The sequence below is a fragment of the Eleutherodactylus coqui genome, chromosome 10 (genome assembly GCF_035609145.1).
Source record: "Eleutherodactylus coqui strain aEleCoq1 chromosome 10, aEleCoq1.hap1, whole genome shotgun sequence".
Classification (NCBI taxonomy): Eukaryota; Metazoa; Chordata; class Amphibia; order Anura; family Eleutherodactylidae; genus Eleutherodactylus; species Eleutherodactylus coqui.
The window spans coordinates 53,376,005-53,390,832 of record NC_089846.1 but is presented as its reverse complement, the minus strand read 5'-3'; the positions used below and the strand labels follow the sequence as shown (position 1 = coordinate 53,390,832).

Genomic DNA, 14,828 nt, shown 5'->3' with positions numbered 1-14,828 from the left:
CGCACCCCTCTTTTCCAAATGTGAGTGTTGACCGGTAGAGAGTTGGAGAGAAGAGAGTGTGTTGCCGGGATCAGGAACCACAGATAACTGGACTATGGTTTCTCCTGTCCACCCGTGAATCCTCCCTGTCTCACTACTTTGAAGTTTGCACTGTTTTTCCTGATTACTGAATTGTACCAAGTTATTGCAAGTAAACGAGCTTCACCGACCATTCCCGGTTTGGCTCAGAAAGTTAAATCCATGCGTGTGGACTCTTTATTTCAAACGACTGGATTCACCACAGAGGATGGAACGGTGGCATCACGCATGACAAAAAGGACTAAGGTAACCCATCACTGGGTTTCCCTGTTTTCATAGCCTGCCCTTGTCCCCTTGGACGTGTCCCTGGTTACCCTCCGAGTAGGAGGCGGTAGAGCCACCATGACAAGACCCCAACTTTACCCCGTTGTCTCTTATTCTGGGGCTCACTCCTCGGATGCTGCAGATCCACACCAAGTACGTCAGTAGTTCTGCCCTCCACCCAGTTAATTCACTGCTTCTCCATTACATAAACATTTTACACGGCAATAAACACAGTACATCATAACTACAAAACATAGTGGCTACTTTACAAGGCCTTGTACTATACTCTAAACCATGGTGCCATAAGTTATCTATGCTCACTCACGTTAACAGTCCCCATAGAGTCCACATCCCCCAACCTGTCTGGCCAGGGATTTATACAATACTAGCTGATATACCCGGCTTCGCCCGAGTTAATTTGGTACTAGTGTTTATCTGGTGTTCTCACGGAAATCTTATGAAGTCGTGGTTACTTTAGAGATACCGGAAAAACATATGTTCACCATTTTGCATAGTTCTCTGTGTTACTCAGGAAACACCACGGGAGGTAACCATGCGACATTTCCTTTATATAAAATGACATCAGGAAGTGAGAGAATTAGATTCCATACGTAAAATGTGGACGCTAATTCTTTTGCGCTTAGAATTGAACAATCGAGGTGGGACCCATTAGCTTTTCCTATTTATGACATAATCAATGCTTGTGCCAAATTTCACGTTTCTATGACACCGGAAAGTGAGAAAATTACATTCCGTACGTAAAATTTGGACGCTAATTCTTTTGCGCTAGAATTGAATATTCGAGTTAGGACCAATTAGCTTTTCCTATTTATGACATAATCAATGCTTGTGCCAAATTTCCCGTTTCTATGACACCGGAAAGTGAGAAAATTACATTCTGTATGTAAAATTTGGACGCTAATTCTTTTGCGCATAGAACTGAATAATCGAGTTGGGACCCATTAGCTTTTCCTATGTATGACATAATCAATGCTCGTGCCAAATTTCACGTTTCTATGACACCGGAAAGTGAGAAAATTACATTCCGTACGTAAAATTTGGACGCTAATTCTTTTGCGCATAGAATTGAATAATGGAGTTGGGACCCATTAGCTTTTCCTATTTATGACATAATCAATGCTCGTGCCAAATTTCACGTTTCTATGACACTGGAAAGTGAGAAAAATACATTCCGTACGTAAAATTTTGACGCTAATTCTTTTGCGCATAGAATTGAATAATCGAGTTGGGACCCATTAGCTTTTCCTATATATGACATAATCAATGCCCGTGCCAAATTTTAAGTTTCTATGTGAGAAAATTACATTCCGTACGTACAATTTGGACGCTAATTCTTTTGCGCATAGAAATTAAATAATGGAGTTGGGACCATTAGCTTTTTCTATTTATGACATAATCAATGCTCGTGCCAAATTTCATGTTTCTATGACACTGGAAAGTGAGAATACATTCCGTACGTAAAATTTTGACGCTAATTCTTTTGCACATAGAATTGAATAATCAGGTTAGGACCCATTAGCTTTTCCTATTTATGATATAATCAATGCTTGTGCCAAATTTCACGTTTCTATGACATTGGGAAGTGAGAGATTTAGATTATGTACGTAAAATTTTGACGCCAATTCTTTTGCGCATAGAATTGAATAATCGAGTTGGGACCCATTAACTTTTCCTATTTATGACATAATCAATGCTCGTGCCAAATTTCCCGTTTCTATGACATTGGGAAGTGAGTGATTTAGATTATGTATGTTAAATTTCGACGCCAATTCTTTTGCGCTAGAATTGAATAATCGAGTTGGGACCCAATTTATTTTCCCATTTTGGAGATAATCTATGCTTCTGCCAAATTTCATGTTTCTACGACATCGGGAAGTTGGAGAACTTTTGGCGAGTTAGTCAGTCAGTCAGTGAGTCAGTGAGTGAGTCAGTGAGGGCTTTCAGCTTTATATATATAGATAGTGTCAGGGAAGTTATTACATTCATGCTCTTGCAGTTTGTTTTCACTTCTCTGGATCTGGGTCCATGGCGCCAACATGCTCCGGCTTGCAACTGCACAGTGTTGACCTCTTCGGCAGCGCTACCATGGTGGCAGGCACTGCATGGAGCGGACTCTCATACAGGAGGGAGTTAGAATACGAAGGGAGGAGTTTTTGTTTTCCAGAGCATCAAACCATCACTTAACTCCTAAACAAGTAAAGATAGAGCAAAACTAATTATTCCAATCTGTTTCTGAGTAAATTATAGTCAAGATTGAAATATCAGATGACCCCTCCCCCCCCCTTCCCATTTGAAAAATCTGAGGTGAATTCTATGGCCTCCGCATACATCTTTTCCACCAAAAAAATGCAGCCTTCCTCCCAATTAATGCTTTCACACATTGGAAGTCAATTTTCTCAGGTGAATTAAAGTCAATTAAACAGGTGAGTCCAGACTTTTGCCCCACTTTGTATTTCTCCTAGGCTGAGAGCCTGCTCTTCGGATGCTGCACTGCCAGTATAAAGAATTTGGAGGTGAGGGAGGGCGCTGTGCCTGCTGAAATCAGTTGCGGAAACACAGCTGATTTCAAGTCATATTCCACTCCAATGGTGCGGATATCGATAATGTGTCTTTTGTGGAAATACTGCAGATTTTGTTGCGGAATTTTCCGCTACGGAAAATCTGCAGCATTTTCGCTACGTGTGAACATACTCTAAAACAGATACGAAATATGCTATAAAGCAATTGGGTTGTGCAAAATACGCTAGGATATGTATAAAACACTGCATAATTGCACAGTTAAAAAAACACATGTACAACTTATTAGACTAATTAGTCATTTCAATTGGAGTGTATTTTTATGCTGCGCGCAAATGCACATAACTTACGGGCGCAAAAGGTACATTAAGCATGTGAATGCACTTCCAAAAAAGCATAGTTGATTCTGAGAAAATGTCTGCTGGGCTCAGAAATTGAAATATTCAGAAAAAACTTGTATTTTACTATGAAATAAGAAAATAAAAGTACATGTCATTTGGTTCCTGTTAACTACAATAACTGTTGTGGTGAAACTGGAGTTTTGCTGTAATGATTATTCACATTATTTGTAGCCTAATCAGAATTAACAACATCGGTCAATTATTTTCTGGCTGCGAGAAAATAATATTGCATATTGTATTTACATCTTTGCAAATCAAACTGCCTGTAAGGTTCAATCCTCCTACAGAGCTGGGAAATCTGAGGCTGTGCCAGATTATCCGTAGTCAATCCTCTAACATGAATATATTAGCATATTTACTAGTATTTCAGCAAGACATGATTTATCTATAACAAGGGGGGCATGCAGTTCCAATGACATCCTCACAGGGGCGTGCACGCACATAGATACACACATAAGGGGGAGTGACTCAGTGCTCAACAACATTAAAGCACCATTACTACTGACAGGAGGAGAAAGAAAGAGACAGGAGAAAAGCTTAAGCAGCGAGTTGTTTATTTGTGGCTTCCCAAGAAAGATAACCCAGGTATATCCGTTTCTGTGCTCTTTTGGCGAGAAGCTCCGTGGTTTGTATTTTGTAAGAGGGTCATCTTGGATATATTTATTCTCTAAAAGCATCATGAGGATAACGGTAATGCAGATTGCATTTAAAGCGATACATTTAATGTTTGAGTAATTTGTTGCATAGTAATGAGTTGTGTAAGCAGGCTCTATAGAAAGGGGGGCAGACGTTCTTTTAGGTTACTCGTACTTGTAGTTGATTAAAAGAGAGAAGTTTGGGCAAAACTGCGTGTTTCATCTTCACATTGTTTTAGGCCACAAAAGGGTGTAAAGAATAATGCATGTGTTATGGCATGAGTATACAGAATATGAGATGAAGTTTCTTTTTGGATGATTTCTTATTCTGTTCTGCATTGTATTTGTTTGCTGCACCCCCATCGTGTTCCTGATCCTCTTCTACATCTTTAACTATTTATAGTCTTCGTTAGGGCCATCAGAAGAGATTAAAAGGAAAGCAATTCTGCTAATCCCCACTGTTGACAGTTTAAGCCATAGCTACTAATTCCCGCTTTTATTTTTCTGTGGGGTGTAAGATATTAGGAAATATTTTTGGGTATTGATAAACAAATGTATAATTTTATATAGAAAAATCAAGTTATTACTGCGGTGCGGGTTCCGCTTTCCTGCTTCATTCGAAGAGCAGGAGTAGGGAATCCCCTGGCCGAACGGATCTGTTTTATGATGAAACCGAACAGCGCCAAACAGACCCCATTGACTATAATGGGGTGAGCTTGGTTCCCGCTCAGCTGCCTAGCATTTTCCGGAAGAAAAAGCATTGTATACAGCGCCATTTCTTCTGGTATTTTGTGCCGAATCTGCGACGGAACCTTGGAATGGAGGTTTCAATGCAGATGTGACCCCGGCCTTACCTGTTTATAAAATAGGAATTTTTAGTGCACAGTATTTACATAATGAAACATTTAATTGGTTTGCTAGAGTTAATATTTTTTGTAAATCCATGTTCCCCATGTCCAAACATAATAAACAATTCTATACTTACCTCTTTCGGTTCCCCACTGTGTCCAGCGCCGCAGCTGGTGGTATCCTCTCTGACATAGTGTTCACAGGCTGTAGTTAACCTGTTTACAGGATGTCACGGGCCACTGTAGCCAATCACAGACATAAGACATGGCAGCCCGCAATGCACTTTTGGGGTGCTGATGGGGTCCCATGGCAGCCAGAAGACTGGTCAAGGCTTCTGAATATGCTATGCAAGCCAGCCTATCAGCTCCTACATCTGGAAGGGGCTGATAGGATAGTTGTCAAAAATATACAACACTGTACTGCATAAGTACTGCAGTGTAGTATAATTGCAATTGAAAAAAATTACATCTTCAAGTACCCTTGAGGGACCAAAAATATGGAAAAAAATGTAATAAAGTTTAACACATAATCCCCCACTGATCCTTTTATATTCCATATGGTGAATGGTGTAAAAAAATGCCAGAATTGTTATTTTTTATTCATCCACCTCCCAAAAAATGCAATTGGTAAAACAATTAAGCAGGTTGTGGAATGCGGCGATACAAACACAATAATTCCTGCCATCATATCGCGCTTGCCATCCATGTGAAATCCCCAGGGATGCGAGGCGTTTTCATGTGAAAACAGCTTTACATCACTTCAGGGATGAAGGGAACATCCGCCATGGTTGACAGTCACGGTGGAGGATCGCGACTATCAAGATAGGACATGCCGCAATTTGATGCCCGCATCGAATCGCTCATGTGTATGACCTACAGTATATGACATGTTTGTGCGTCTCCCAATGCACAAATCTTGTGCGATTTTTTTTTCACCCATGTGAAGCCGGCCTAACGGCAGGTCTTGTGCACATAATATGATGTACATATCTACCATCAGTGGTCATGTTCCGCTCACATGACTTGCGCATAATATGTAGACAGGAAAACTCGCAACATGTCCTATCTTGTAGTATATTACTCATGCATATACGCCAAGATAGTACATGGCAATAGACAGCAGACAACCAGTATGCAATGTAATTGTATACTAGCTGCGTCCACGCACATATCTCTCGCAGCTTTTACGCTACGAGATACAGTCGTATGAGCCCAGCCTAAGTAGCAATCACTAGTACTACTACCACTTTTTAACTGTTCTTTAACCCCTTAAGGACATAACTAGAGATGAGCGAGCGTACTCGAAAAAGCACTACTCGCTCGAGTAATGTGCTTTATCCGAGTATCGCTGTGCTCGTCCCTGAAGATTCGGGTGCCGCTGCGGCTGACAGGTGAGTCGCAGCGGGGAGCAGGGGAGAGCGGGCGGGAGAGAGGGAGAGAAAGATCTTACCTCCGTTCCTCCCCGCTCTCCCCTGCAGCTCCCCGCTCCGTGCTGGCACCCGAATCTTCAGGGACGAGCACAGCGATACTCGGATAAAGCCAATTACTCGAGTGAGTAGTGCTTTTCCGAGTACGCTCGCTCATCTCTAGACATAACCCCTCGCCCCGCCACCTCCCATTTTCAGTTTTTCCTCCCCCCTTTTTAAAAAATCATGACTCTTTATTTATCCATTAACATAGATGTCTGAGGGCTTGTTTTCTCAGGACGAGTTGTGTTTTTCACTGGTACTATATAATGTACCTTATAATGTACTGAAAAAGTTAAAAAAAATTTAAGTGGTGTAAAATGAAAAAAAACAAACAAACTAAATTCCACCATCTGTGGGTGCATCTTGATTCTAGGGCATACAAACTGCAACAAAAATGACTATAACATTATTTTATGGGTCAGTAGGATTAGTACGATACCAAACATAGTTGTTTTTTTTTTTTGCTGTACTACTTTTATTTTTTTCAAAGATATTTATTTATTTTTTAATTATTTTCTGCTGCCATCTTCTGGTAGCCATAACCTTTTTACTTTTCCATCAACATAGTTATTCAAGGGCTCACTTTTTGCGGGACAACCTGAAGTTTGCGTTGGTACCATTTTAGAATACATGGCACTTTTTGATAGCTTTTTATTGCACTTCGTCTTGGAGACAGGGTGACCAGAAAAGCGCATTTCTGGCATTCATTATTTTTTTTTTTCCTGAGGACATCCATCATGCGGGGTAAATAATACGCTACTTTGCTGGATTGGACTTTTACGTATGCAGCGATACCAAATATGTATTTTTGTTTTATTATTTAGATTCTTTTACTATAAATATGGCAAAAGGGTTTTGGTTTTTTTTCCTTTTTTTAATAAGCAGTAAAAATTTATTGTTATTAATTTTACTTTTTTTTTAGTCCCCAGAGGAAACAACAACTTGTGATGCTTTGATTGTTCCTGCAGTATAATGTAATGTCATAGCATAACATCATACTGTAATCGGGCAGGAATTCTATCAAGCCACCCCACGGGCATGGCTTGATGAGCATTTTGTCATGGCAGCCCTGGGGCCCTTCTGAAGGCCCCCGGCTGTCATGACAACCGCACAACTCCCTGCGATCTAATCGTGGAGGGACGTATGGGACCCATTGACAACCGTCCAGCGGATTTAAATGCAGCTGTCAGAATTGTCAGCAGCATTTAAAGGTTTAACAGCTCTGATGAGCCATGCAGCTTATCGGAGCTGTTGCCTGGTGGGTGTCAGCTGTAAGAAACAGCTGGCACCTGCGTTGTATGGAGGGAGATCACCCTGCGATCTCCCTTCATACATACTCTGATGCTGCAATACGTAACTGTACGTCCTATAGCATTAGCTATACGGGTGTATTTGCACATGCAATACACAGAGAATAGAACCCATTGATTTCAATCGGTTTGGTTTACATGCACGTATTTTTCCTGGGCTTGTTGTATGCTCTATTTTCCTGCACATCTGCACAGCTTGCTTTGTTGACTCTCAATCTGCCTGAGTGTTTAGATGCAGTGGCAGCAGCTAAATCTTCCAAATATCTAAACCACTGGTACGATCTGGACTTTAGCTCTTCTGGCTTGCCGAGTTCTGCTTCTGTAGGCCTACTGTTCTCCTAAAACCATTAAAATACCCCATCACTATTTTCATTCTTCTTGCAGTCTAAATAGGCCTGGGCTACTACTTTTTCTCATTTACCTATTCACTGACTGGACTATAAAATTAAACTTTTATTGCTATGATTAAAATGTCCACAAAAACTAAACAAACACCCCACAGTGAAAAAAAGATATAGCAAAACTAAAACAATTCCCACTTATGATATGTGGGACATGAAGTCAGGACGTATGTGGAATACTATTTCATCCCAAATCCACTTTCCCTTTTAGTGTAAGGGGAATATATTTTTGACGAAATATTTTTAATTCTGTGTCGTTACTGCTGATAATCATTAAACAGCCATGTCCGGCACCCTCCCAGACTGCAAAGGGAGGTGTCAGTTCACCTAAATCACTATTGTCACTTTTCACTCTTTCAAAGGTAAAAAGATTTTTTATTATTGTTTTTTTTTATTAGTTGGTCCAGAACCAAGTTAAAAGTTACATTTTATAGTCACGTTAGTGAATAGGGTTAGTAATTTTTGGACTATCCTTGCCTCAGTGAATATTTTTCTCATTTAGGTTCTAAATAGCCTAAGCTAAGCAACACATGCAAAACAACCTAATCATCCATTATTGACTGAGGGAAGGAGGTGTCATTCTCTGGCCATGATCCGGTCAATGTCAGTGAATACCACCTTGGTCATTCACTGGATAGAGTATTAAAATGAAGAGGCATTTCAAGCAGAATAAAAATACCCCATTAAATGATCGCTTTGGTCATTCTCTGAGAACAGTGCATTTACTAGACCGGTTTATGACCGGTTCAGAAAATGGCAACAAAAAAACATTGTATCAAAATGTCAACCAGATTTGTCTCTTTCCATGCCTATGTGACAACCCCCCCCCCCCCCCAAACATTGGGCACAACCTGCTCACACAGTGCTGATACATTTGCTAAGCAGTAAGTCAAAAGTCTTGCCTTGCTATTTTCACTTTCTTGATGAGCAAGTACTCTGTCCATTAGCAGCCATTTTTATCCTTGATAATTTGATCTGAAACCACTAATTATAACTCTTCCTTCTTAAGACAGACCCGTAGGTGTGATAACACACTCATTTTGATTAGAGAGTTACTGATATGAGTCATTCACTGGGCTGCTCACCCCATATATCATACATTCCCTTTAATGAGAACTTGAGTTTCCACTAATTTGTAGGATATCAAAGTATGAGTGAATATATTGAACCAATGCTAATTCTGTATTGAGAAAAGTATAGTTCTGCGTATAGAGTCCAGTGTCCCATATGGAGCATGGTTAATAAGTTTGTTTAGGACTGACAATATCAATAACGTGAGATCATTCTGTCATGTAGTGCATCCCCTCATTGTTCTTTGGTAATAGTCTCATTTTAAATCCGATTAGAGTCCGATATAATCAGTGAGCTAGTTAACTTGTTACTCTATTCCAATTTTTCCTCAAGTCTAGCACTCTATCTGTCGAGAGGATTGGGCGGCATTGAAAACTATTAGACTGGAAAAAGATGCGATGCAAGATTTCCATAGCAACTGGATAACGTGTTCAACTCCTGACCAATCCCAGTTTGATACGTCATATTGAAGGTGAGTTTAAACATTAGTAGTCTCCTCTATAGATTGGATGCCTATTAACAAATAATAAACCAAACTAGGACATTTTCTTTATCCACTTTTTCCAGTCACTGCGCTGCTCTGTCTCCCTTCTAGAAAGTGGCTTTGTTCAGTTATGCTCCAATCTAATATATATATATATATACACCTTAGCTTGATACGGTGTGGTTTGTTATCAAAAATAACCCTGCCGTATGTGTATGCATTATATAACTACATGCCATGCCTCTCACTCAACCTCACCATAGTATCTACAGAGTGGCCCACAGAAAAGTAGCCCCGCTGATAGCAACCAATCACATCACAGCTTTCATTTCTTATACTTCTGAGGTGCAGGAGACCCAGTAATACTCCTTGCATTATTTTTTGAAAATCAAAAAACTCAAAATGAAAACAATAAACCTACAGTAAAATTATTTCCCCGGTGTTTTATCACAGTCTTCAATCTATGAGACATATATTCCAATTCAGAAATTTCGAAGAACAGTAATGAGAATTCGAGGAATCTGGCACCATTTCCATGTTCAGACTTCCCTTTGGTATATCAATTGGTCTTCCGGTTTTTATAAAGTAATAGCAGAAACGGCGGCTTATGCAATTGCAAAAGTTATCAAACTCTTTAGAATTGTCTGCATTTAATCTTATCATATTTGTAGACAAACAGGATCTAACTAAACTAATAACATACAAACAGTTGTACAAGTCATATCTTTATTGAGCACGTTTCAGTGAGAATATAAAACTCTCTGCCTGAGGATGTGGTGATGGCAAACTCGATAAACAAGTACAAGAGGACCTGGATGTCTTTCTTAAGAGATACAATAGTATACGTTATAATCATTAATAACTTCAAAAGAGTCAGTGATTTGGGCATTATTCCGATTGCCAGATTGGAGTCAGGAAGGAATTTTTCCTCTTAATGGGGAAAATTGGCTTCTACCTCATTGGTTTTTTTTGCCTTCCTCTGGATCAACATTGGAGGATGATAGGCTGAACTGGATGGACTTATATGTATTTTTTCGGTCTTGCATACTACGTTACATTGAGTAAACATTCATAGAGCAGGTAAAAAACATGGGATGATTGTAAGGTGCTTGCGCGCCCAGCAATTGTCCCAATACTCTTGTGTCTGCTGCTGAAGTCCACACGCAGGACGAAAATCTGACTCTTTTCAGAGTCCCGTGTATATGGTTTGCTGTATAAGTCTATAGGAGAGCACACACTCTGGAAAGAGATTTTCGTGAAGGATGCAGACTTCAAAGGCGGGAACCAGGAAGAGGGTGAGTAAACAAAATACAGCACCTTGCCCCTTGTCACCTCCCCTAACAACACCATAAGTTAGTTTACGGAACTCTAGGAAGGTGACAGGTACCCTTTAAATAAAGACACAACGCCTGGTTAATGAGAAATGCATTCTTCTCAAGAGATATTGACTACTATAAACCATGGCTTTACACAAACAACATTCAGAAGACTGCAGAAGCCATGCGATAGATTGATGAAGCTGGAAAAGACTCCAAAGGCATTGCTAAAGACCTGGGTGCACTCTCCCGAAAAGTGTGTGGCCTGTGTTTTTAGTCAGCATAGGGGACTTGAACATGCAATAGTTTAATCATTCTACAATATACTTCAGTACTTCAGTATATTGCAGTATATTGAATTGTTAACGTGAAGCAAATTTGCAGGGAGGTATGGTTCAAAATCCTTGTGGATAGGGGCATAGCAGTAGGAAACTTAAGTGTGATGTTACACTATCCAGGCATAGGTGCCTAAGCAGACCAATCCCAACTACATTTAGTGCAGTGCTAAGCACTGTACAAAAACGCCTGTGTAAGGAGGCCTGAGGATGAAAAACGGGGATCCCCAGGTGCAGCACTCAGATCTAGACCATGTTCATTGCCAAGACAAAACAACATGAATAGTACAACCGTTTGTGTGTTATTAGTTTATTTAGATAATTTTTGTTTACATTTGTGACTTAGGCTGCCTGCAGACGGCCGGGTCGGATCCGGCTGCGAGAATTCTCACAACTGGACCCGACCCAAGCCCCTGCAGAGAGCAGCGCGTACTCACCTGCTCCCGCTGCCCCAGCTGTTTGATGTGCCGGCTGCCGGGCAGCCGGTGCATGCGCTGACCGGAGCCGGCGGCTGGGGAGTGAGATTTCTGTGCGGGGCTCTGCGAGCCTCGCACAGAAATAGAGCATGCCGCGATTTGTTTGCCGTGTGAGATTTCGCGTGGACAAATCACGGCCGTCTGTCTAGGATTGCGTTTGTTAACGCAATCCTATGGCAGCTTCCATGGGTGGAAATTTCGTGGGAAATCCCGCCGCGGAATTTCCGCTCGTCTGCAGGCCGCCTGAGATGACAATCTGACCACATTTTATTTGTAAATCCAAAGGGGTAAAGGCCCTTTTGCTTCCTGCTGTAGCAGAGAAAAAGATATTCTTTTCATTCTGTACCTGAAAAACTTTTTAATAGTTTGGGGAACAGAACAAGCCTGCGCATACTCAGTAAACTAAATATCCTCCATCCTCTTAAAGTTAGGTATGAATCCAGCCTCCATCAGATCCTTGACTCTTAACAGCTGAAAATTGAAAATGTGTCTTATTAAAAGCCAAGAAGACTTTACATATCAAGCAACAACATTAAATTGTAGGTTAACTCAAATACAATGGATTTCCATGTAGAACAATTCCCTTGTAATGTGGTGTGCTTGGCTGACTAATGTGCATAGAAACTGTGAGAAATTTTATTTTCACATTGAAGCAGTTTAGCATATTTCAAGATACCCCAACTCTTCCCAATTTCTTGCCCTTGGACAATGCAAACTTTCGTTCTTTCACAAAATAAAACAAATCCAAAAAACCACGAATCATGCAGCAATACTTCAACAAGTAATTTAGGGTAGAATTTCTATGCCCGTAAAAGTTACTATTCCATATTGTTTTAGAACTTTGTAAATTCACCTCTATTAGTTATTTTAGAAATGTACTCTATAATAAGAGGAGTAATATTTCAAAGTTCATGCTTATTGTTTTCTTCTTACGCAATGAAGAAAATGTTTAATGGGGTTTGTCCAATGAAAAGAACTTATCACCTTTTCACAGGACAGGTGATAAGTATGTGATATGTAGGGGTCTGACCACTCGGCTACCTCTGGCAGTCCCGTAGAAATTAAAGGAGTAGTGATGTGCAAACATGACTAAAGGCCCATTTACACGTGACGATTATCGCTCAAAACTCGTTCAGGCGACCAAAAATGAGCGATAATCGTTACATGTAAACACGGGCATCGGGAACGTTTTTGTTTGAGCAATGATTTTAAGGTGAACTTAAAATCCATCATTCAGATATTGAGAGATAAAGCAAACATATTTATCTCTCAGTAGACCGGACGCTGTTATCTGCATGGGAATCGGCAGATAACATTGTAATAAGCCATCAGTCAGGAGCAAAACAATGCAACTATTTGCACAGCTGGGTGTGTGATTAATCACATATTGGGCTCTGCAAACAGCTCCTGGAGGTTCTTTTACATGCAAATGAAGATCATAAATTGTTAATGGCAATTAACACTTTATACAAATAGATTGCTAAATCTTTCAATAGTCTGAAAGATTATCTTTGCGTGTAAGTGGGCCTTAAGGCTCCACTCATTTGGGAACACTCAGGACTCCTGTTCTCTTGATCTGTTCCCGGTGGTTGGACGCCCAGAGTTCAAATGTCTATTACATATCCCGTGGATAGGTGATAAGTTCTTTTTGTGGGATACCTTGTTAGGTCACAATTTTAATATTTAGTTTGCGAAATGTTTTTACAAATGCATACAATTCATTAACAATTTTTTTTTCAATAAATTATGTTTCCCAACTCAGATTGAATAAAACATACATGGCTTTTCCAGACAGTACAAGTTGTATAAAACAAAAAGATGAAATTCCACCATTTCCAGACATAATAGAACTAAATGTTGGTGGGCAAGTCTATATAACACGTTACCTTACTTTGGTTACCATTCCTGGTTCACTGCTATGGGAGATGTTTTCACAGAAGACTGTCCAGCCTTTGGCCAGGGATAGCAAAGGTCGCTACTTCTTAGATCGTGATGGATTTCTTTTCCGATATGTGTTAGACTATTTGAGAGACCAACAATTGGTTCTTCCTGATCATTTTCCTGAAAGAAGGCGACTTCAAAGAGAAGCTGAGTACTTTAAACTTCCAGAATTAGTGAATATCCTGGTGCTAAAAATCAGTGAACAAAACTCTATTGGTGATGATACATTTCAAAGTGAGTGTGAAGAACAGTCACCTAATACTGATGTCTCCAGGAATCTGGCACTTTTTAATGCACTTACAGCAGCTGCTGGCAATCAGTCAACATTACCAAACCTGCAACAGTCTGGTTTCATCACAGTTGGCTATCGTGGTTCTTACACATTGGGCAGAGACAGTCAATCAGATTCCAAATTCAGAAGAGTGGCACGAATTATGGTCTGTGGTAAGACCTCACTAGCTAAAGAAGTCTTTGGTGAAACACTCAATGAAAGTAGAGATCCAGACCGACCTCTTGAAAGATATACCTCAAGGTACTACCTGAAATTTAACTTTTTGGAACAAGCATTTGATAGGCTGGCAGAAGCTGGGTTTCATATGGTGGCCTGTAACTCTAATGGAACATGCGCCTTTGCTCAAGATCAAACAGATGACAAGATCTGGACATCTAACACTGAATACGTTTTCTACCGTGAGTGATCCAACCAAATGAAAAAAAAACCTTACCGCCTACCTGTTCCTTCCTGTTTCCTGGTGATCCAGTAATAGAAGTAGACTTTATTAACCTCTACCATTGCCCAAATCCAATATTTAAACCCATTGTTCTCATGTAGATGTGTTCTTTGCATAATTGTTTTCTTATTTAGATGCTGATTGTTTTTACAGAAGGATTTTATCCTCACTTGTAAAAAGATCATCTTGCCAATCCTTTCCTTCCTACTGTTCACCCTTCCCTATACTGTATATGCAAATGGTGCATGTTTTTTTTAAAGGTCTGCTTAATGGTCCGCAGCAAAATTGGCACATGTGAATGTAACCTTAAGAGAAACATCAATTAATGAAACAAAATATTTAGGTCAAACTCCCAAGACTCCGAACAAAGAGATTCTTTTTCTGGGGGAGTTTGATGTCATGGGTAATGTATAGAGATGAGCAAGCGTACTCACTAAGGCAAACTACTCGAGCGAGTAGTGCCTTATGCGAGTACCTGCCCACTCGTCTCAAAAGATTCAGTTGCCGACAGGGGGCGGGGAGCGGCAGGG

General features: G+C 40.2%; 1 protein-coding gene across 2 annotated transcripts; it reads left to right on the top strand.

Annotated features, from left to right (window-relative positions):
- Nucleotides 1–3,781: 3,781 nt before the first annotated feature.
- LOC136580428 (BTB/POZ domain-containing protein KCTD12-like) lies at nucleotides 3,782–14,609 on the top strand. Of its 2 annotated transcripts, none has more exons than XM_066581004.1 (3): nucleotides 3,782–3,866; nucleotides 9,354–9,487; nucleotides 13,389–14,609. In XM_066581004.1, the coding sequence occupies exon 3, from the start codon at nucleotides 13,405–13,407 to the stop codon at nucleotides 14,263–14,265; it is 861 nt and encodes a 286-aa protein (XP_066437101.1). In that variant the 5' UTR covers nucleotides 3,782–3,866; nucleotides 9,354–9,487; nucleotides 13,389–13,404; the 3' UTR covers nucleotides 14,266–14,609. The 2 variants fall into 2 exon arrangements, with proteins under 2 accessions (XP_066437101.1, XP_066437102.1); XM_066581005.1 differs by having other exon boundaries at nucleotides 3,804–3,866; nucleotides 9,349–9,487.
- Nucleotides 14,610–14,828: the final 219 nt, after the last annotated feature.

Coding starts and splice junctions, on each gene's coding strand:
- LOC136580428 (XM_066581004.1), top strand. CDS start 13,405: ATGGCTTTTCCAGACAGTACAAGTTGTATAAAACAAAAAGATGAAATT.